Source organism: Myxine glutinosa, chromosome 7 (assembly GCF_964187855.1).
Source record: "Myxine glutinosa chromosome 7, kmMyxGlut1.1, whole genome shotgun sequence".
Classification (NCBI taxonomy): domain Eukaryota; kingdom Metazoa; phylum Chordata; class Myxini; order Myxiniformes; family Myxinidae; genus Myxine; species Myxine glutinosa.
This window is the reverse complement of record NC_136267.1, coordinates 2,981,276-3,002,984: the sequence shown is the minus strand read 5'-3', so window position 1 is coordinate 3,002,984 and position 21,709 is coordinate 2,981,276. Positions and strand designations below refer to the sequence as shown.

Below are 21,709 nucleotides of genomic sequence, written 5' to 3'. Positions count from 1 at the left end.
GACTTCGCACGACGGAGGATGCCCAGTCGGCGACTGGCTTTGGAGGCCAGATTTGAAATGTGGTTTGTATGTATGTATGTATGTATGTATGTATGTATGATTGTATGTATGTCTGTATGTATGTGTATTGTGTATATAAACATGTATATATGTATGTATGTGTATATGTATATGTGTGTTGTGATGTACGTGCGTGTCTGAGTGCTTTGGGCTTGAAGATGCTAAGTGAAATTGAATTTCAACACATAATTATTTATGTGCAAGTCTTCAATGATACCTCAATACATAATGGAAAAACAGACTTTCATGAATGAAGTAAAACATTTTTGTTTTTTTGTTCCTTTATTTTTGCAATAAAAAGGTAAATGTAATTAAAGGAGAAATTTTACCCAAAAGGAACAGTTATAAAAGTAATAATGCCTGTTTATCAGCAACATAGCACTGTCCAATCATCTGTCCAACCACAGTGAAAGTGTTAAGAGATACACAAGGTTTGACCTTTCAAGGAACATAAGGGGCCATCTATATACAGTGCATTCAGAAAGTATTCAGACCCCTTCAATTTTTTCACATTTTGTTATGTTGCAGCTTTATGCTGAAATCGTTTAAATTCATTTTTTCCCTCATCAATCTACACTCAATACCCCAGAATGACAAAGAGAAAACAGGATTTTAGAAAGTTTTGCAAATTTATTGTAAAGAAAAAACTGAAATATCACATTTACATAAGTAGTCAGACCCTTTGCTATGATATTTGAAATTTAGCTCAGGTGCCTCCCATTTCTCTTGATCATCTTTGAGATGTTTCAACACCTTGATTGGAGTCCACCTGTGGTAAATTCAATTGATTGGACATGATTTGGAAAGGCACACACCTGTCTATATAAGGTCTCACAGCTGACAATGCATATCAGAGCAAAAACCAAGCCATGAGGTCGAAGGAACTGCCTGCAGAGCTCAGAGACAGGATTGTGTCGAGGCACAGATCTTGGGAAGCCGACAAAAAAAATCTCTGCTGCATTGAAGGTTCCCAAGAGCACAGTGGCCTCCATAATTCTTAAATGGAAGAAGTTTGGAACAGCCAGGACGCTTCCTCGAAGCTGGCCGCCCGGCCAAACTGAACAATCGGGGGAGAAGGGCCTTGGTAAGAGAGGTGACCAAGAACCCGATGGTCACTCTGTCTGAGCTCCAGACATCCTGTGTGGAGGTGGGAGAAACTTCCAGAAGGACAACCATCACTACAACACTCCACCGATCTGGGCTTTATGGCAGAGTGGCCAGACGGAGGCCTCTCCTCAGTGAAAGACACATGAAATCGCGCTTTGAGTGTGCAAAAAAGCACCTAAAGGACTCTCAGTCTGTGAAAAACAAGATTCTGTGGTCTGATGAAACCAAGATTGAACTGTTTGGCTTCCTCTTTGTCATTATGGGGTATTGATTGTAGATTGATGAGGGGGAAAATAAATTTAAACGATTTCAGCACAAGGCTGCAACATAACAAAATGTGAAAAAGGTGAAGGGGTCTGAATACTTTCTGAATGCACTGTATTATCAATGCAAACAACACTGAATATTTGATGCCTCTATCATTCCCCCCACTTATCCAAATATAATTTACCCTTCCCATGTAAACGTAATATGTAGATGGCCCCAAAGCCACAAAGCCAAACCTTCACAGTAAGAGATGTGCGATGGAACCTGTGAAACAGTGAGGCAAGTGTATCCAAATTCCGATAACATAAATACAAACAATCACTGAACATAATAAACAGAACTTTCTCCAAATAACAGTGAAGCATTTTTGGGGAAATAAATAATGAAAATTTGCAAATAAGGGGAAACTGCAAAATAAATAATAGTTAAAAAAATAAATAATTGAGGAATAAATAATATAAATTCTGTTGGACAAATAAATAGCAAATAAATATTGAACAAATCAAGTAATATGAGGAATAAAAGTATAAAAACAAATAACCAACCCTGAGGAATAAAGGAACTGATGGGGACATCATCACGGAGCTGCCGAGTCATGATTGGGTTATCATTATGAAAATGGTCATTATGATACATAGAGCCAGTGATTTTTACGTTTGTAAAACAAAAAACCCTAAATTACGTTTGGAAAAATGAATTCCGTTTCGTGTTATCGATGGAAAAAGAAACATATTTGTGCACTGGCATCGTCTCAAGTATCCGCTCCTAAAATCCTCCAGGGCACTCCTGGGTGGTGTATTTTGCCATCAGGCGACACAAATGCAGAGAAGATAAATAAAATTCGACACGACAGGTGGGAAACATGTAGAAACTGGATCCATGGGACGTGGTACTCTAAACTAAATGAATGGTGATTACAATGTCCATGTTTGCTCACCTACAAAGGTAGTACGCAGATGTGGCACTATGCACATCGACATGGGGGAGGGAGGGGGTTAATTTGTTGATTAATTATTTTTGGAAATCTCATCTGTATTTCGACGGGTTTTTTTTCACTGTAAAAATACATTTTCTCCAGATTCCCACGCATGCGCATGAGATGACCGACATTTTGTTTTGGCCGGCGAGCGTATTTTCAGGGAATATTTTTACTGACAACTTTCAAGTCGTATTTCATATTGAGAGGGTTCCCCAGAGATTGGTACACAGAGTTTTATTCATTATTTAGTGCCAGCAATCGAGATTCACAGCTATGTCCCGATTTGCGATACCGGGCATGGACGGTACAGGGTCAGTATTCCTCGTGCATCGAATTGCGGATTTTATGAAGTATTTTCATAATTAAGCTGTCAGTTAAGTCTGTAGAGAAGTGCACACATTTTTTTTCCTGTAATTTAGTAAATTCCGGTTTTTCTGTGTCATATTCCGTTTTCCGCAATGACATGGGCGTTGAGGAAGTTAGGAGTGGAGGAGTGGTTGATCAGAGTAGTGATGGCAATGTACAAAAGAGCGCGCACAGCTGTAAGGACGAAGGACGGGAACAGTGGTGAGTTTGAGGTGAAGGTGGGAGTGCATGAGGGGTCGGTATGAAGTCCACTACTATTTGTAGCTGTGATGGAGGTGCTGGCTCAGAACGTAAAGGAGGGTTTACTGTGGGAGTTGTTGTATGCAGATGATCTGGTGTTGATTGCAGAAAGTATGGATGGACTGAAGGAGAAGATGAACAAGTGGAAGGAATGTATGGAGACAAAAGGTCTGAAGGTGAATATCGGAAAAACGAAGGTGATGGCAAGTGGTAAAGCATGTGGTGAGGTGGAAAGAACTGGGAAGTGGCCGTGTGCTGTGTGCAGGAAGGGTGTCGGAGTGAATTCCATTCAATGTACAATGTGCGCTGAGTGGGTTCATCAAAAATGTAGTGGTCTGGGAGGGTCATTAACCAGTGTGGCAGCTACATTCAAGTATAAGGTGTGCACAGAGGGAGCTGCAGATGGAGGAAATGTTGAGTTGGATCTTGGAGACGGCGTGAAGCTGGAAGGTGTGAAAACATTTTGTTACCTTGGAGACATGCTGAATGGAGAAGGTGGATCAGATTCAGCAACGGTTGCTCGAGTGAGATGTGCATGGAAGAAGTTTCGGGAACTGAGTGGCGTGCTGACGAGGAGGGGAGTGTCATTGAAGCTGAAGGGAAAGGTGTATGCTGTATGTGTGAGAAGTGTTATAATTTATGGGAGCGAGACATGGGTAATGAACGTAGAGCAGCAACGAAGGTCGGAAAGGGTGGAAATGCGAATGGTTCGGTGGATGTGTGGAGTATCGTTGAGAGAGAGTAAGACAAATGATGAATTGCGAAAAATGATGGGAATAGAGCCTGTAATTGATGCTGTGAAGATGAACAGTTTGAGATGGTTTGGTCATGTGTTGAGGAAGGATGAAAGTGACTGGTTGAGAAGAGTGATGGAAATGAATGTAGAAGGAAGTAGAGGACGGGGAAGACCGAGAAAGACTTGGCTAAAGATGGTCGAAGAAGAAATGCGGGCAAGGGGGTTAACAAGGGGAGATGCAGAAAATAGGGCAAAATGGAGAACATTGTCATGGGGACCGCAAGGTTAACCCCCGCTCTTGCAGGGAAAATGGCCTTAAAATCCCTGTTGTTGTTGTTGTTGTTGTTGTATATTCCGTTTTCCGTATCAAGTCACCCATTTTGTGAAATCCATTCGTTTTCTGCGATTGTGGAAAATCACTGGCTCTAGATACAACTTGAGCACAGCAGGACATGGTGTTGCGCTCATTTTTGATTTGATCCAAAATACTGTTTCTTTACTGTTGTAAGGGAGGGAAAGGTGTGGAGTAGGTGTTTCAATGTGCTACAAGCAAGGTGAAGGTCTCTCAAGGCGAGACAACCGCCGACAGTGAATAAACAGGGACAGGTTAGACCCGCTTGGTGCATCTCACGATGGCTGAGGAGAGCGGCGGAAGTTGAAATCGTCATCAAGTACCTGTTCGCCCTTCCACCCATGCACAGCCTTGCATGAAGGGAACTTTTGTTACTTCTTGGAAGCAATCCATCACGTGAAATATTTCAAAAGTGCTACAACGATTTGACAAACTGAGTTTGTCATGAAGCAGAGTCGCGAAGTCAACCTGTTGTGTCTCTGTGTGGGTTAAAGGGAAAGCGAATAATTTCCTGGAAATGGACTGAATAAAGCAGGATGTTTGTTTTTCATGTTTTTTGGAGAAATGCAGATGACATGCTTGAGAGAAGCGTGCTTGCACCCAAGGTATGCAGCAGCGACCTTCAGAAGCGGCCCGCGCGGCCCTTAGAGCGGCGTCGGGTGCGCTGACGTCCTCCATGCCGGTGAGAACGAGAGCGATGCTTCTCATGGGAACGCAACTTGTGATGCCTGTGGTGTACCAGGAAGAAAAGGAGCAAAGGATCAGCTTGTGATGTTCCAAACTTCACAAAGCCGAGAATGTTTTCTATATTTCACGTGTTTGTGTAAATGTACTTGTTAAAGGCTTCTAGAAGGGGAGGCATGCCTATCCACCACCCCACCCCCACATCACTTTTCCTTCATGATCCATATGACTTCCCAACAAATATAATCAACACTTTTAAAATGGCACATGTTGCTTCCTTGCTTGACGTTTCACCATTTATAAGGATAAGAGCACAGACAATCCCGATTGGTTGGCATCCATGGGGAGGAGGAAATGCCCCACTGAGTGCAGTGAGAAATGTGGCACCATGCTTGTGACGTCACTGGTACCCAGAGTTCCCCAGGATGTGACGGCACTTCCCCAAGCTCACTGGCTGTGTCGTGTCTCGTGTATCCGTCTATGTCCATATTTGTGAGATGTGTATGTGGCAGCTACACTTTGAGCCTTAGATACTGTTATGAAAACAAGTTACGATAGTGAATGCAGGGCCCCACATTAACCTGTGGGGTTAATTGGAGGAGTGGTTGCCCAAATGGTTGCCCAAGTGGTTGCCCAACAACAAATATGCAAATTAGGTTGCCCAAATTCAAAGTTTGGGTGCCTGAAAAAAAATCTCAAACTTGTTTTCGACGATATTCAAGTTTGAGAAAAATGGATATTTTTGCATACACTGATGATATTGAAAAGTCCAAAACACATCAAGCAGCCTTTCGCTTAATAGTCATTTCTGAAACAACAGTCAGATATTTATTTGAATTGAACTTTATCACTATGTTAGACCTGCACAGCCCGAACATTGAAACCGGAATTAATAAAATAAGCCTTGTACTCTTAACAACAACAAATATGCAATGACGATGTTTGCCAAATGGATGATTTTAAAGAAGTACTGGGTACTCAGAAAGAGGCACTGGCAGAGGAACCAGCCGAGCTCGCTGATGTGCCAGCCTAACATAAGAACACTCTCCTCTCGATCCCCCTCAACTTGTCCTCCACAGAGTGAATCAAGAACACTGTCCTCTCAATCCCCCTCAACTTGTCCTCCACATAGTGAATCAAGAACACTCTCCTCTCGATCCCCCTCAACTTGTCCTCCACCTGATGAATCAACAACACTCTCCTCCCGATCCCCCTCAACTTGTCCTCCACATAGTGAATCAAGAACACTCTCCTCTCGATCCCCCTCAACTTGTCCTCCACCTGATGAATCAACAACACTCTCCTCCCGATCCCCCTCAACTTGTCCTCCACATAGTGAATCAAGAACACTCTCCTCTCGATCCCCCTCAACTTGTCCTCCACCTGATGAATCAACAACACTCTCCTCCCGATCCCCCTCAACTTGTCCTCCACATAGTGAATCAAGAACACTCTCCTCTCAATCCCCCTCAACTTGTCCTCCACATAGTGAATCAAGAACACTCTCCTGTTGATCCCCCTCAACCTGTACTACACCTGATGCATCAAGAACACTCTCCTCTCGATCCCCCTCAACTTGTCCTCCACCTGATGCATCAACAACACTCTCCTCTCGATCCCCCTCAAGTTGTCCTCCTCCGGATGAATCAACAACACTCTTCTCTCGACTTTCTTCACCACTCTCTATATTTTGTATTTTCGCAGGCGTGAAGCTGATTTGAGTCTTTTCTGATTCATTCCTCTGATTTATCTCAAATTTGATCTAACCTGGCCCTAATTGGGTGTACTTTACTCATTACGGTGATGTGACGTGTATTCATAGATATTATTATATATTTAATATCTTCCTATAAGTTGACTTTCAGAAAAGGTTAATTCCACGGTTATTATGATTACATTAAATTTTAAAATTTCACCACGGACCAATGGCCCACTAAATATTTGCAGGTGCCTTTTTCCCGGATGCTTCATTATTACCCCTGTCATACATGGAATACCCACAAACGCTCATTTGCATATTGTGAATAAATAAACCTGACGAGGAAACTGCGCAAGACAAAAATGAGAGAACTATGTGAGCCCGTGATTGTGTTTGTATTACTGAACGTGGCTCGGACACTAGACTCAACCAATCGCAGAACATGTGATATTAATTATTATCCAGACTCGTCTACATGGACATTATTATCCCTGACTGATGTCGGCTTCCTCATGTACCACACTGGTGATAAAATATCCGTAATGCAACACCACCAAGACTTATTGTAAGAATGGACGTTCTCTTGGATAGAGCTCAGAGGTGATCGTCAAATTGTGAATTGTAATCAACCAATCGCTTTCACATGTTGGTTCATGTATTTGCAAGTTCGCTGCATCTTCCCGCAGACCACATTATATGCAAGTGGCGTGTATTTGAGAATTATTAACCGTACCTCTACATTTGGCGATATTTCATCGCACAAAGTGGATTCAAAAACCTTGTCCTTGACCTTGCTGATATCCCTCTTCACACAATCCTCCCATCTCAACCGTGGTCTGCCTCTTTTCCTCCTACCTTGTTCCCTCAACCTGTCCGCTCTCTTTGGCATTCTCTCTCCCCGCGCCATCATGTGTCTAGCCAATCGCAGCCGGCATTTTACCAATCTCCCCATCAAGCTCATCTGCGCACCAATCTCCTCCCTCAGTTCCGTCCTCTTCAACCCCGCATTTCTCCTGATCCAGGTGTTCTCGAAAACCTGCAGCCTCTGTTGTTGTCGCTCTGTCAGTGTCACTGCTTCTAGACAGTAAACGAAGGCCAGCGTTATACACGACATCAGAACCTTTCCATTCAATGTCCTTGAAATCTTTCTGTCTACCATTACACATTCCACCCTCCTCCACGCATTTGCACCCACTTGAATCCTCCTCCGCACCTCTGCCTCTGACATACCATCCCCAGTCACTATTCCACCAGATACACAAATCGATTTCCTTGTCTGAGCTCTTCCCCTTCCAACCTGATGTTCATTCCTTTTCTCCATATCACCTCCATCAGTTGAGAAACATAGGCTCATCTCCAGCCCATGTTTCTCAAATGCCTCCTTCCACTCCCCCAGTACTTCCTGCATCTCCCGCCTGCATTCTCCACCACAACAAGCAGATCATCCGCATACAATATCCTCCCCAGAATACCTTTCATGTTTACCTTCCTACTTACCAGCTCCATCACCATGATAAACAGGAGTGGGCTGAGAGCACTTTCCCGTCTCAAACTGATGTTCACACTGAACTTCTCCGACATTCCAGGACAAACCAAAACTCTTCCCTTCGTTCCCTTGTATATCCCTTCCACCAACCTAACTTCTGCTTCCGGCACTCCCATCCATTTCAGTGTCACCATCACCCTCTCTCTCCCTCTCTCAAGTTCTCCACCAAAATTCTCTCTCCCTCTCTCAAGTTCTCCACCAAAGTTCTCTTTCCCTCTCTCAAGACAGTGTCGTAGGCCCTCTCCAGATCCACAAATCTCAATGCCATTTCACCTTGCCCCTCCAACCTCTTATCCACCAGCTATATCAGCACAAACATCCCATTTGTCATTCCCCTACCATGCTGCTCTTCTCCAATCTCCTTCTCCACACTCTTCCTATTCCCCCCGTCCAGAACCCTCCCCAGAACCTTCATGACATGACTAAGCCCCTGTACTTCCCTGAATCTTGAACACCCCCCTTCCCCTTTCATATCAGCACAATCAACCCTGTCCTCCACTCCTCCAGAATTCAACCCTTCCCAAACAAACATTCAACAACCTCTTCATCCAACCGATTCTGACTTCTCCCGCTGCAATAATCATCTTTGTATACACCTTATCATTGCCTGGTGACCTTCCCTTTTTCATCCTCTTCAATGCTGTCGGCACTTCCTCTTCCGTGATCTCCACTAGCTCCACTTTCCCCTCCACCTTACTCGAAATTTCCAGCTCTCCGTTGCTTTCTTCCCAGTTGAACAGCTCTTTGAAATATCCTTCCCAACACCTTCAATACTGCTTCCCTCTCTGTCACTAGCCTCCCGCTAACCCACTAACTATCCTCATTTACAGCCCTTATCCCTTCCCCCCCTCCCTTATTGTCCTCACTATCCTCATCCCTGTCATGAGCCAATTTATAGATCATCTTCCTCCCACCATCCTCTTCGAACTTGTACAGCACCTCTTCCATATCATTCCTCACCTTATCCACAGTTCTCCTTGCTGCTTTCTTCTTCTGCCCATACAGGTGCAGCAACCCCGCATCCGGCTGCCTTCCTTTATCCTTGATCTTCTCTATCGTCTTCCAAACATCCTTTTCACCAACTGCCTTCGCTACTTCCTCCGTTCACCATATCTGGTTTCTATCCCTTGACGACGCACCCTTTCCTGATGTCCTTCCACACAACACTTCTGCAATTCCCCTAACACCACACCGTACTTCTTCCACTCCTTCTCCAAACCTTCAGCTTCTTCACCAAGTTGCTCATATTTGGCCCTCACTCTCTCCTTGTACTCTACGGCGATGTTTCCCCGACACTTCCCCTACCTAATAACCTTCCAACCTCTGCTCTTAACCTCCCTCCTTTTCTTCATCCGTACCACAAACACCACAGGCTTGTACTGGGAGATAACATGCTCCACCACCACTTCCTTAGAATCCTTAAACCTCCACAACAGTCGCTTCCTTACCACCACCAAATCTAGGTCTGTGCTGTCCGCTCCGATAGGTAATCTTGTATTTTTCCCGCTTTTGAAAGAATGAACGACCTATGGCCATCCTATTCCTTGCCATCAGCTCCACCAGTTATTGACCCTCTCTATCTCTTTTTCCCCAACCAAATTTACCAACACATTCCTCTTCACCTGGCATTGATAGTTCCATATGCAGAATCACCACCATCTTAACCATTCCCATCATCTTGTCCAGTGCGTTCCTGAATTTCTTCTTCTCCATCCTAGTCCTTCCCGTTTGTGGCCCATATATGGACATAACACACCATTCGCCACTATCACCACCCATGCCATAACTATCCAACCCTCCCAACTTTCCACTCTGACCACCTGCTTCCTGATCTCTTCCGATACTATTATTTCCACGCCATTACTCCTTCCACCCCCACCTGCGTGCAATAGCTTGTACCCTCCTCCCAACCTCCTCGCCCTGTCTCCTTTCCATTTGGTGATCAAGGCGACCGTAAATTTGTGGTCAAAATTAATGTTAATTATGCAAATTTGAGGGTCCCTGACTAGGCATCCAAAATCCAAACCGCTAAATAAAATGTTGGTGCCCGATGCTAAAATTAGGTTCCCCAGGCACCCGTCAATGTCAGACCCTGTTGTATTTCTTATTCACTAAATTGTACGTTATTGCCTTCGGTCAGTGCTGAAAATTATAGGCTTGAGGCAAAGGCCAGAGGTTGTAAATTATGGGGGAAGTGGAGCAGGGGCCTAATCCTCACCCCTCTCTTTGCTGGAGGAATGATTTAGACTTTGGAAACAGCATTATGCAGGTCAAATGAAAGTGATGGACATAAATAAGTTCATCATGAGAGATAGAGAGACTGTAGAAATAATATAAATGATAATGGTAAAATAAAAGAGAGGACAAGGACGTCAAAGGTACTTTTTTTGGTGGCCGCGGCCGTACAGCTCCCGGCGAAGTTCACGAGAGATCGGCTTGAGGTGCATGAAGTTACAAAATCCGCCACGTGTGCACTCCCTGAGGGAAGATGGAGAAGTTACAGACATAATTGCCACTCGGTGTCCTCTATTCTCACTCTTTTGTTGATACAGACAAAATGTATATCATAGATGGACAGAGGGTGGAAGTCCAACACACAAACACTGGGGTTGGGGGTTGGGGAGGGTGGGGGGAACAGAGGAGAAGAGATTACCAAGAGAAAATGACAAACAATAATAATTTACAGATATCACGTGTCATTCCCAATCCGTTCCCTTCTATCATCGTGTACAGTTCCTATTCCTCCCAGCTCCCACAAGTCAGAACTTTTAACTCATCCATGTCACATAATGTTCAACTCCATACTTTAAAAACAGAACGAGGTATTACATCACAGTCACATTTTCAAAGTGACATTAAGCCGACTATCCCATCTGCTAACACTCAGTTATGAGCATTAAAGTCTCACGGTGGCCCATTTCCAAATTTGTAGATGATGATTGCTCTACCCTTGTGTGCTCGGAGAGATAGGCCATGTTGGATGGCAATGCCCACTGAAACACATGCTAAAGTGACCTCACGATGACTAAATAACAGGTCAAAGGCAGGGAAAGATTCTTTGACACTTGCATCCGTCAAGTACCCCATCTCATATTGGCGGCAGCAAGCCTCGCGGAAGTCTGTGACGGGAGAGAGTTCGGCGTGGATGGGATGCCCATTGAACCAACGGTTGTTCAGATCATTTACAGCTTTTTCTGCATCTTCTTCATATCGGAACTGGTGGCAAACACACAGCAGCATCAGCATCAATTACACAAAATGGGCCACACAATGACATAGCATACATCTACATCACCATTTTTACATAAAAACAAAGTTATTCTTACTTCTGGTAACGAAACTCTCTCCCATGAGGGCACTCAGACTGGATAGCTCTTCATTGGATGGATCGATAAGTTGGTGGCCAAGAGGAAGGTAAGCGGACATGTGAACCAGTTGTGATGCAATTTACACACGAGATGATCAAGGATGCCACCGGATCTCGCATCTCATTGGTACAAATGTTTCCCAATTCGATCAACACCAATGCTTTTATCACGAAATTGAAAATAAATTCGGGTGCAAAATGCAAAATGCAAAAATGTGCGCACAATTCCCAGAACTGCCCCGCACAATTCCCAGAACTGCCCCGCACAATTCCCAGAACTGCCCCGCACAATTCCCAGAACTGCCCCGCACAATTCCCAGAACTGCCCCGCACAATTCCCAGAACTGCCCCGCACAATTCCCAGAACTGCCCCGCACAATTCCCAGAACTGCCCCGCACAATTCCCAGAACTGCCCCGCACAATTCCCAGAACTGCCCCGCACAATTCCCAGAACTGCCCCGCACAATTCCCAGAACTGCCCCGCACAATTCCCAGAACTGCCCCGCACAATTCCCAGAACTGCCCCGCACAATTCCCAGAACTGCCCCGCACAATTCCCAGAACTGCCCCGAAGATCCGGGAAACATTAAACGCCTAAAAACCTTTAAAAGTGAAATGTCCTGGCTATTTTGACTTGTTAAACGAGTCGTGTACATCCTGAATCACTGTAAAGTGATACATTGCATTTGCTTCACAATTTGATTAGACTATTTGACATTCACAGAGGCTTTTCGAAGAACAACCCCGTCCCTCCTCCCTCCGCTGCTGCCCCACAATCCATTGTTTTTATCGAATCGCAGAGAATCCATGATTAGTGGCAGTTTGATGGAAAAGCCTGCGGTCCTACAGTATATTAGCACATTACAATATCGACTTCTCTAAACAGCACAAGGCCAAGCGGTATCTGCAAAACGTTTCCGAAAACAACTTTGTACAGACAAACACAGTTTAAAGCAAGTATAGTGATGTTTAGATATAATCGCCAACCTTCGTTACTCGACCCTTGTGCCAGCTTGAAACGTGTGCAGTCACTTAACAGATTCATCAATATCGTATAATCATTTGTTAAAAAAAACCTTGTTGCAGCACCACCGCGTTACCTACAAATCGGCAAATTTGGAGTTGCTTCAGACATGTAAGCCTTTCATATTGTGTTGTGAAATAAATAAAATACAAATCTATTTCAGAGTTTTTGATGAGAAACGCAAGGAATTCATCTGCAGTGCCGCGGAGTAGTGTCCTCTGTGGGCCGGTGGAAGCAGATCTCACCTTGCACCTTTGGTAAGGATGAAACCTAAGACCCTGAGGTTACATGGAGTCTTGACATGAGGCGAAGAGGCAGATCATTCTCCTCTCCCACTGCAAACATGTTGGTGAGCAGTTTTCTGCTGCCTCCTATCTAGGCCTTACCTCAACTACACTCTCAGCCATTCGTCCATCTCGACTCCCGCCAGGTCACGTTCATTCAGCCAGGAATCCCTACTTCGTTGCCCTTCTCGAATCTAGGCAAACTGCTCACCTCTACTCTTCACCAAACTCTGGAGTCACTCAAAGTCTGCCCAATCATGTTCATCTATCTTTTGTATACTTATATCCTCTGTCCCCTTGTCGTATCCCTATTTCTATCTGTTTCTTCCTTACACAACCTCTCCATCCCTTGTATGCCGGTTCCCCTCTGCTCAATGATCGATGTGTTGGTCTCTCAGCCCTCTTGTCGTCGACTCCTCCATGTGCCTACATTTCTCGTTTGAAAATATGTAATTATGTGAGATGTCCTATTAATCAGTTGTCCATCTTCAGCAAGGATAACCTCAAAATATTCCAATATATGATGAAACCACAAAAGTCTCAAACGGAGTCAGATGGAATAGAAAAGTTATCTGGACATCAAGTTGATTATCTAGAAATTAAACAATTTTAATACAGAAATGTCGGCCTGTGGAGGAGCTAAACAGCAATGAGCCATGGGTTGTCAAGCTGACAGAGAATCAAAGGGGAACAACGAGACAATAATCACACATGAGTATATGGGTGGCATAAAGGTGAGAGGGAGAGGGGGGTCAGTGAGAGTAGGAGAGGTTAAGGGTGGGTATGGAAGAAAATAGGTGACCACAGGAAACGCTCTTGAATGACTGGAGGAAGGGGCATGAGACAACAGACACAGAGAATCTGTTCCACAGATGAGAAAGTAAAGGGGTGAACGTTGGCGAGGAGAATTCTGGGAGAATGTGTGTGATCTGGGCAGACTACGAGAAGACTGAAGGATGAGGAAGCGGAAGGAGAAAGGCCAGAAGTGAGGTGAAAGAAAATGGAGTCCACTTCCCTGCCTGAGGGTGCCGGTGCTGCTGTGGGTGAGAAGCAGACCATGAGACTTGGACTCTTGCAGAGACATGAGGATGCAGAGTTCCTGGTATTATGAATGAAGGCTTACACACTAAATGGCTCAGAATGAACATAACTCTGCGAAGAAACCCGAGGTGTTAACCTGTATAATTAGAAGTCAGTTTGAAGATGTGGTCTACGTCTACCCAAGTCATGTTTTGATAATGTGATCTCCAGGGACAACACCTATAAGAGTTAGCCAGAGAAATTAAACCAGGGGTTTCATGAGCAGATCCTTCGGAGGGAGAGAGTGAGAACATGGGACTTACCTGCCTTGAGAGAAATGTTCCCGTTCGCTAACAAATGACTGCTTTTCTTGTTATCCAAATACAGACACCTGCCTCGCTGAAGTGTCATATAGTGTGCACCTGTTGTGTGATCACACGAGACAACCTCAAGCCTGGAAGAATGCAAAAAAAAAAGTGGAAGAAAGCACATCAAATACCTTGACCTTGGATTTTGGAAGTGCCATCCCATTGGCCTTGCAAGTTAATGTGCACATGCAGGTGAGCAATGGACACCATACCATCCCCGCCGCTACCCGATTATTGTCCCCCGTCGCTCAGCGGAGCGAAAGGGGGACTATGGCTTTCCCCTCCGTCCGTGTGTCCGTCCGTCCGTGCGTGCGTGCGTGTGTGCGTGCAGGCGTGCGTGCGTAAGCGAAGGACCGCATTCGAATTTGGTGTGTGGGTGCAACCCACGTCAAAATCCAAGATGGCCGCCGCCATGTATGTCTGATGCCATGTATGTCTGAACCTGGTAACCTGCATATCTTGAAAAACAAGCGAAGTACCAACTTCTAATTTGGTGTGTGGGTGTATCTCGGCATAAGGATGAACGCTATTGAAAATTGGGTCGCCACGTCAAAATCGAAGATGGCCGCCGCCATGTATGTCTGAATCTTGTAACCTGCATATCTTGAAAAATAAGCAAAGTACCAACTTCTAATCTGGTGTGTGGGTGTATCTAGGCACACGGAAGTACGCTGTTTAAAATTGGGTCGCCACGTCAAAATCCAAGATGGCCGCCACCATATATATGTCTGAAACTTGTGAGCGAAATATCTCGAACAATAAGTGAAGTACCAACTTCTAATTTGGTGTGTGGGTGTATCTCGGCATAAGGAAGACCGCTATTGTAAAGTGGGTCGCCACGTCAAAATCCAGGACGGCCGCCACCATATATATGTCTGAACCTTGTGAGCGAAATATCTTGAAAAATAAGCGAAGTACCTTCTGGTGTGTGGGTGTATCTAGGCATAAGGAAGAACGCTATTGAAAATTGGGTCGCCATGTCAAAATCCAAGATGGCCGCCTCCATGTATGTCTGACCCTTGTGAGCGAAATATCATATCATAGCATGTTTTCTGCGTGTTCCACTTTGTCAACTCACATCACTTCCCCGACGGGGGACCAAGGCGTAACGCTTGTTATTTTGTATGCAGCACAAAACTGTGGGGCAGCATCACTGGCTAACGGCATGGGCTGTGCCGCTGATGCCATGCCCTCTGTAGGTTATGGCAGGAATTTGTGATTTGCTCCATGGTGACGGAGATAGCTCACCTACTCTTCATGAAGGACACTGTTGGATCATTAATGACAACCAAGTAATGCTGGCAGATGGCACGCCCAGTTTAACGTCCATCCGAAGGATAGTGCACACACATTGAGGAATCACCCGGCCTGTGAAGCACCGACATGACAGTTTATAGCTTGGCCGATAATCAAACCCAGACAGCTTCCAAGGTGAGTGCGCGTACCTTCAGGCCACCCTGCCAGTCCCGCTATCCAACGGGCTGTACGATTCTGGGAATGCAGGTGCTGGCGAAATGCTCAAAACACATGCACTTTTGTTTCCACTATGAAATGATGAACAAACAATGAATCAACTTTGACTGCACCAACCTCGTAATGCTGCAGGAGATTGGTGAGGATTGGCCTTTTAGCCCACCCTACGCACAGCGGAAGATGGGGTGCTGCAATCACCTCTGTGTCTGTCTGTCTGTCTGTCCGGGTCGTAACCTTTTTTATCATTTCAGTTTTGTCATTTCAATTTTGAAAAAGCTTCATTAAGATAACATAGAGAAGCCCAATGGATAATTTTGTCAAAACATCAAAGGTCAAGGTTACATAAAATCGCAAATTTTCATTTTGTATTTTTTCTTAACTGTTTTCGTCACGTTCAGAATATGGAAGAAGAAGAAGAGGAAGATGAAGAAACACGTCTGAATACAAAGTAACCCCAACCCTAACACAGGTTCTGCATTTTCAGATGCTTTCTAGTTTGTGATTGTTGTTGCTGTTGGAATTTCGTGAAACACCTGAATTGGACAAATGTTGAAACATTTTCAAAGGTAACTTTTTTACATTTATTTCTTATTCATTGGTTTATTTATAAGATGAGGCTCATGGAAGAGCGAGGTGACGTAGGGTATGAACTGAAAGTGGGCAGTGGGGCAACAGTTGGATACAATAAGCAAGGGAACACACGAACTGAAACACAGGAGAAAGAGAGACAGGATGAAGTTAACAATCACCTGCGAGTAAAGGGGTTAGGTAGGGTTAATGGGGATCATAATTAAGGATTGTGGGTAAGGATGGGAGATGATATGAGATAGTGTTACACATCCCGCTTGAAGTCTTGGAGGGAAGATTGGGATTGAACAGCTTCCGGAAAGCAGTTCCACATATGGGAGAACAGAGGAAAACGGTAGTTGGGGTGCGCAGTCAGCCTGGATTTTGGAGATTTAACCAGGAGAGGGTTACCGGAAGAACACGCGCATTCTGTATTTGGAGAGGGGAAGGGGACGAGGGGTCCGAGGACCGAAGGAGAGGGTTACCGGAAGAACACGCGCATTCTGTATTTGGAGAGGGGAAGGGGACGAGGGGTCCGAGGACCGAAGGAGAGGGTTACCGGAAGAACACGCGCATTCTGTATTTGGAGAGGGGAAGGGGACGAGGGGTCCGACGACCGAAGGAGAGGGTTACCGGAAGAACACGCGCATTCTGTATTTGGAGAGGGGAAGGGGACGAGGGGTCCGACGACCGAAGGAGAGGCAGTAAAAAAGAGAGACCACCGACATGCCTGCGATGTGAAAGTAACAGACCCTATGCTTTGGCCTCGTCATGGGAGATTTCAATAATCTTGAGAGCTTTAGATTCCACAGATCCCAGAAGACTGATGCGATGCTGGGTGCCAGCCAATGAGAGAGAGAGCCGTACTCCATTGAGCTACAGACACAGGCCTGTATGGACTGTAAATCGTACTGATTTTTTTAAAGGAAAGAATTGTAACCACCTTCAAGGAAACAAATGAAAAGACTTGGTCTTAAGACTTATTACACAGAACAACAACAACACAACAACATGCATTTTAAGGCCATTTTCCCTGCTGGAGCAATGGTTAGCCTTGCGGTCCCCATGACAATCTTCTCCATCTTGCCCTGTTTTCTGCATCTCTCCTTGTTAACCCCCTTGCCCGCATTTCTTCTTCCACCATCTTTAGCCAAGTCTTTCTCGGTCCTCCCCATCCTCTACTTTCTTCTACATTCATTTCGATCACTCTTCTCAAGCATCATTTCCATCAATCATCACTTATTACACAGAAAACAAACTTATTTAGTTTAAAGCATCCGTTTTTTGGTAACACTCAAAATTTGTGGTTTAATAACCTTTCTTTACCTTCACATAGACGTTACCAACCAGATGGTCACCAAGGTTATCACACACATTCATCTCCTCAATTTCGCCATACTTCTCTTCCAGCTCCGTGAAAACCTCCTGGGCAGAACCAGAACAAGGAAAGGGATCGGGAATAGGGCTTATAAGGGATTATAAACAATTCCTGTTTCATTTTTATGATGAAAAGGGGGAATTTGTCTCCCCAGGACACAGATTTATACAGTGATTGGATGTTTTACCTTTTAAAGGAAATTCATATATGTGTTGAGGACCAAGCTGCCTTCTGCAAACTGTGATTGTAACAATCAAACTGTTATTATAACAGAGATGTCTGTGTGTCTGTCGCCATTTTCTCAGAGATGGCCGAACGGATCTTTGTCAGTTTTTCAGAGGTTTATCAGCGAGGACGGGGAGTGCTTTGGGCAAAAAAGAAAAAGAAAAAAAAGGTTCGATCATTTGGATTTTCACAAATCGCTCTACGGTGCCTGAGCCTTTGTAGCTATGTGAAAGGTAATGTTAAATTATCCCCGATTGGTGTGTGTGTGTGTGTGTGTGTGTGTGTGTGTGTGTGTGTGTGTGTGTGTGTGTGTGTATGTGTGTAATATTAAATATAAATTTTCCTTAGTGGGTGTAGGGTAGTGTTTTAGGCACCTACAAAAAAGAGAAAATAAAACAAATTGATTTCTTCAAAATGCCAACAGGATGAGAACATCACCGGACAACGCCAGGTACACATGTGAGTGTCTTATAAAGATATGAATGTTTATTATTGGTTTATCTATTTCAACGAGACTTAAATTTTGTGCATTTTACAAGTCAAGGCCAGTTTAAGGTGCTAATGGTCATTGATTTTGAAAGATTTGTAAACTTGAGAACGCCTTTACTTCCAGGGCACAGCACGGTAATAATGGTGGGTTTATGGGGCGCGACCGCGGGATTCCAACTGTTACGGCTCTGATTCTGGTCCAAGCGAGCAAAGAGGGAAAGCAATCTTACCTCAAAGAAATCATCGTAATGCTGTTGCATCTCGACATCACTGATCATGCCTGAGGGTTAGGGTCGGGGTAACACTCGGGCTTGGACATGTTCTGCATTAGGGTTCGGGTTCTTTTTAATGAGAACTTAGCTAAGACTTATCATGTTCTGAGAAAGTGAGCATTTTGATGCAAATGTTTGGACTTGTATGTTAGTTAGGGCCTTATGTTTACGTATCTATAATGCCTTCACATTGCACCTTAAAGCTAAATCATAAAATCTATAACAAACTTATATTGTTTTACTGAAAAACAGTGAGGATAAAACAGGAAGGAGATGTAAGAATAATTATTAAAAGGAGGTACAAAATGAAATCGCTGAGTAAAGAAGGAAAGAGGGAGAGGAATGGGGAATACGGGGAAACAACAGGGCAGGCTATGAGATTGATTAACCAATCAGCAAGGATTAACAAAGAGAGGGGCAATAAATTTTATACTCACAAACACCATTCGCGGTCTGTGCGCAGTTCTGAGGGTTTTGGTACAAGTTCAGCAAAGCAATGGTCTGCAAAGAAGAAAAATAAGAGGAGGAGGATTCTGAATTGTGAAAATGTCTTTAAAAGAGTTTCGACAAACTTTAGCCAAACCCCACCAATGAACTTCTGACACCACGTGGTGTTTATCCATCATTACCTCACACACATATCGGGTCTATATAATAATACACTGAGGACTTGAGAGGGGACATCCTTATGGAGCTAAAAGCTTTTTACCGAAGCCCTCCAACCCCCACTGACCCCCCTCCCTCTCCCCTCGTCCTTGGCGTCCACATCGCTAAGAACGCCAACTTTGCTTCTCCAGTGGGAGGGAGTGCGACTGCCCTCACATGACCGATGCTGAGTCGGCTGTTCGCATCACACAATCTTCACACCCCGTTAGTGTGCTGAGCAACAGCGTACATTGTCGTAGCGGACTTCGCTTCTCTGGGGAAGAGTGTCTGATCTTCTCTTCTCCTTCTTTCTATATAATAATACACTAAGGCTTCTCTGTCGTTGTATTCTTGCCATGGGCTTGTATTACTACGTGTATCTATATATAAAAAACACAGTTTGTGTGTGTGTGTGTGTGTGTGTGTGTGTGTGTGTAATGTTACCGATAGACTCCTAAACGGAGAGGCTTACGTGCTTGATATTTGACATAGACATGGCCATTGAGCGTGGGACGAACATGGCCGAACTCAAAATATTTGACGATCCATATTTTTTATTCATATTTACCTCAGCGCATTTCAGCGAAGTACCCGCTAATCTCAGCCGGTTCCAGAGCAGCTCGCTGATTCGCTCAGAGCGATCACGTGATGTTCCATTCCCGCCGCCAGACTGATTCGCTCAGAGCGATCACGTGATGTTCCATCCCGTCACACGTCACTTCACCTTTTATTCGATCGTGTTTTGTATCGATTTTGTGCGATATGAATTAAATGTCTTTAAAACAGCTGTGAAACGTCTTTCCACAACCCATCCATAACCGATTGGAGCAGTTTCTTGCCGCACAAAACGAGATCCGCGAAGCGAGTTGGTCGAGTCGTGCTGACCAAGATGGCGACACGGCGGCTTCACTTTTTTTTCTTTTTTTTGTGTATACAAGATCGAGGCTCGTGAAAGAGCGAACATTAATCACGCAGAAAGACAAACCGACACATAAAACATATAACATCGGGAGCGGTAGACAAGATGGGGAGAGAGGGGGAAGGACACAAACACAACATTTGAGAGCAGGGACCGAGAGACATGGAGACATCGAGAGATCTGAGAGAGGGCGAGGGCTTTGGGGGGGGGGGCATGGGAAGGGGGCGGTGGGAGAGGTATAAAACATATGGACACTGCCAGGACTTCCAGGAAAGAAGTTGGAATTTCAAACAAGGTGGATCTGGGGTGAATTAGCGGGGTAGAAAAGATCAAGGTTTTGGATGGGGGAAGATAAGAGATGGTGGTGAACAGCTGTTTTAAAGACCTGGAGGGAGGAGTGGGATTGAAGGGAGTGAGGGAGTTTGTTCCAGAGGCGGGAGAAAAGAGGAATGAAAGAGTGAAGGTGAGCAGAGAGCCGAGATTTCGGCAGTTTAACCATCAGAGGGTTGCTGGCAGATCTTGTGCGACCTGTAGGAATATTTGGGGGACAGAGCACAGAGAGAGCTGGGGGTGCAAGGCCGGAGAGGAGTCGGTAGAAGACAGAAAGACCACCTACCTGCCTGCGGTGAGTGAGTGAAAGGCCCTCAGAGATAGCTTCATCGCGGGGGATTCCAATAATTCTGAAAGCTTTGGTTTCAACAGCGTGAAGCCGAGCTAGGTGTGAGGCAGGAGCACCGGCCCATAGGGGAGAACAGTATTCCATTGAGCTGCGGATGAAAGCCTTGTATGTGGTGAGGAGCTCAGGTGTGCCGAGGAAGGACTTCGCACGACGGAGGATGCCCAGTCGGCGACTGGCTTTGGAGGCCAGCTTGGAACTGTGGTTTTCCCAAGAAAGATCATGGCAGATAGGGAGACCCAAAAGCTTGAGCGACAGACTTTTCACGGAGTATGAGCGTTCTATATATTTTCAATTCAGTGCGCCCGTGATTTGTGGCATAGACATGACCATTGGGCCTTCACGGTGTAATTTGTGTGAGGCTTTTGTCCGAGTGAGCTTGAGTCGAGAGGGCGAATGTACAGGTTGGGAATGTACGGGTCTCCCTTGGGAATGTACGGCCCGGCAACGCCGGTACTGGAGGACGTCACAGGATCGGTGAGTCTCCAAAATCCGCTTCGTGCTGTTGCGAATATGCAGGACTATGTCCGATTGTTGTGCTGCTCTCCGACCATGAGAACTGCAACGTCATTGTTGACTGGCCATCCCCTTCCCTCCGCCTTCCCTCCCCTTCTCCCCTCCCCTCCCCCCTCCATTTTCCCACTCCCCCTCCATTTTCCCCCTCCCCCTCCCTTTTCCCCCTCCCCGTCCCTTTTCCCCCTCCCCCTCCATTTTCCCCCTCCCCCTCCCTTTTCCCCCTCCCCCTCCCTTTTCCCCCTCCCCCTCCCTTTTCCCCATCCCCCCTTTCCCCCCCCTTTTCCCCCTCCCTTTTCCCCCTCCCCTCCCCCTTCCCCCCTCCTTTTCCCCCTCCCTTTTCCCCCTCCCCTCCCCCTTCCCCCCTCCCTTCCCCCTCCCCTTCTCCCCTCCCTTCCCCCTCCCCTTCTCCCCTCCCCCTCCCTCCTCCCCTTCTCCCCTCCCCCTCCCTC

At 45.4% G+C, this 21,709-nt stretch overlaps 1 protein-coding gene across 2 annotated transcripts in view; it reads right to left on the bottom strand.

The window, feature by feature from the left end:
• Nucleotides 1-323: 323 nt before the first annotated feature.
• The window catches only part of LOC137430938 (splicing factor U2AF 26 kDa subunit), a 36,768-nt gene continuing 15,382 nt past the window's right edge, over nt 324-21,709 (bottom strand). For both annotated transcript variants that reach the window (XM_068121714.2, XM_068121715.2), the window contains exons 3-8: nt 18,942-19,005; nt 18,463-18,512; nt 17,467-17,565; nt 11,119-11,252; nt 10,419-10,514; nt 324-4,835 (exon numbers count right to left, since the gene is read on the bottom strand). In XM_068121714.2, coding sequence (XP_067977815.1) covers nt 4,730-4,835; nt 10,419-10,514; nt 11,119-11,252; nt 17,467-17,565; nt 18,463-18,512; nt 18,942-19,005 — 549 coding nt within the window. In that variant the 3' untranslated portion in view covers nt 324-4,729. The remainder of the gene's footprint in view (nt 4,836-10,418; nt 10,515-11,118; nt 11,253-17,466; nt 17,566-18,462; nt 18,513-18,941; nt 19,006-21,709) is intronic.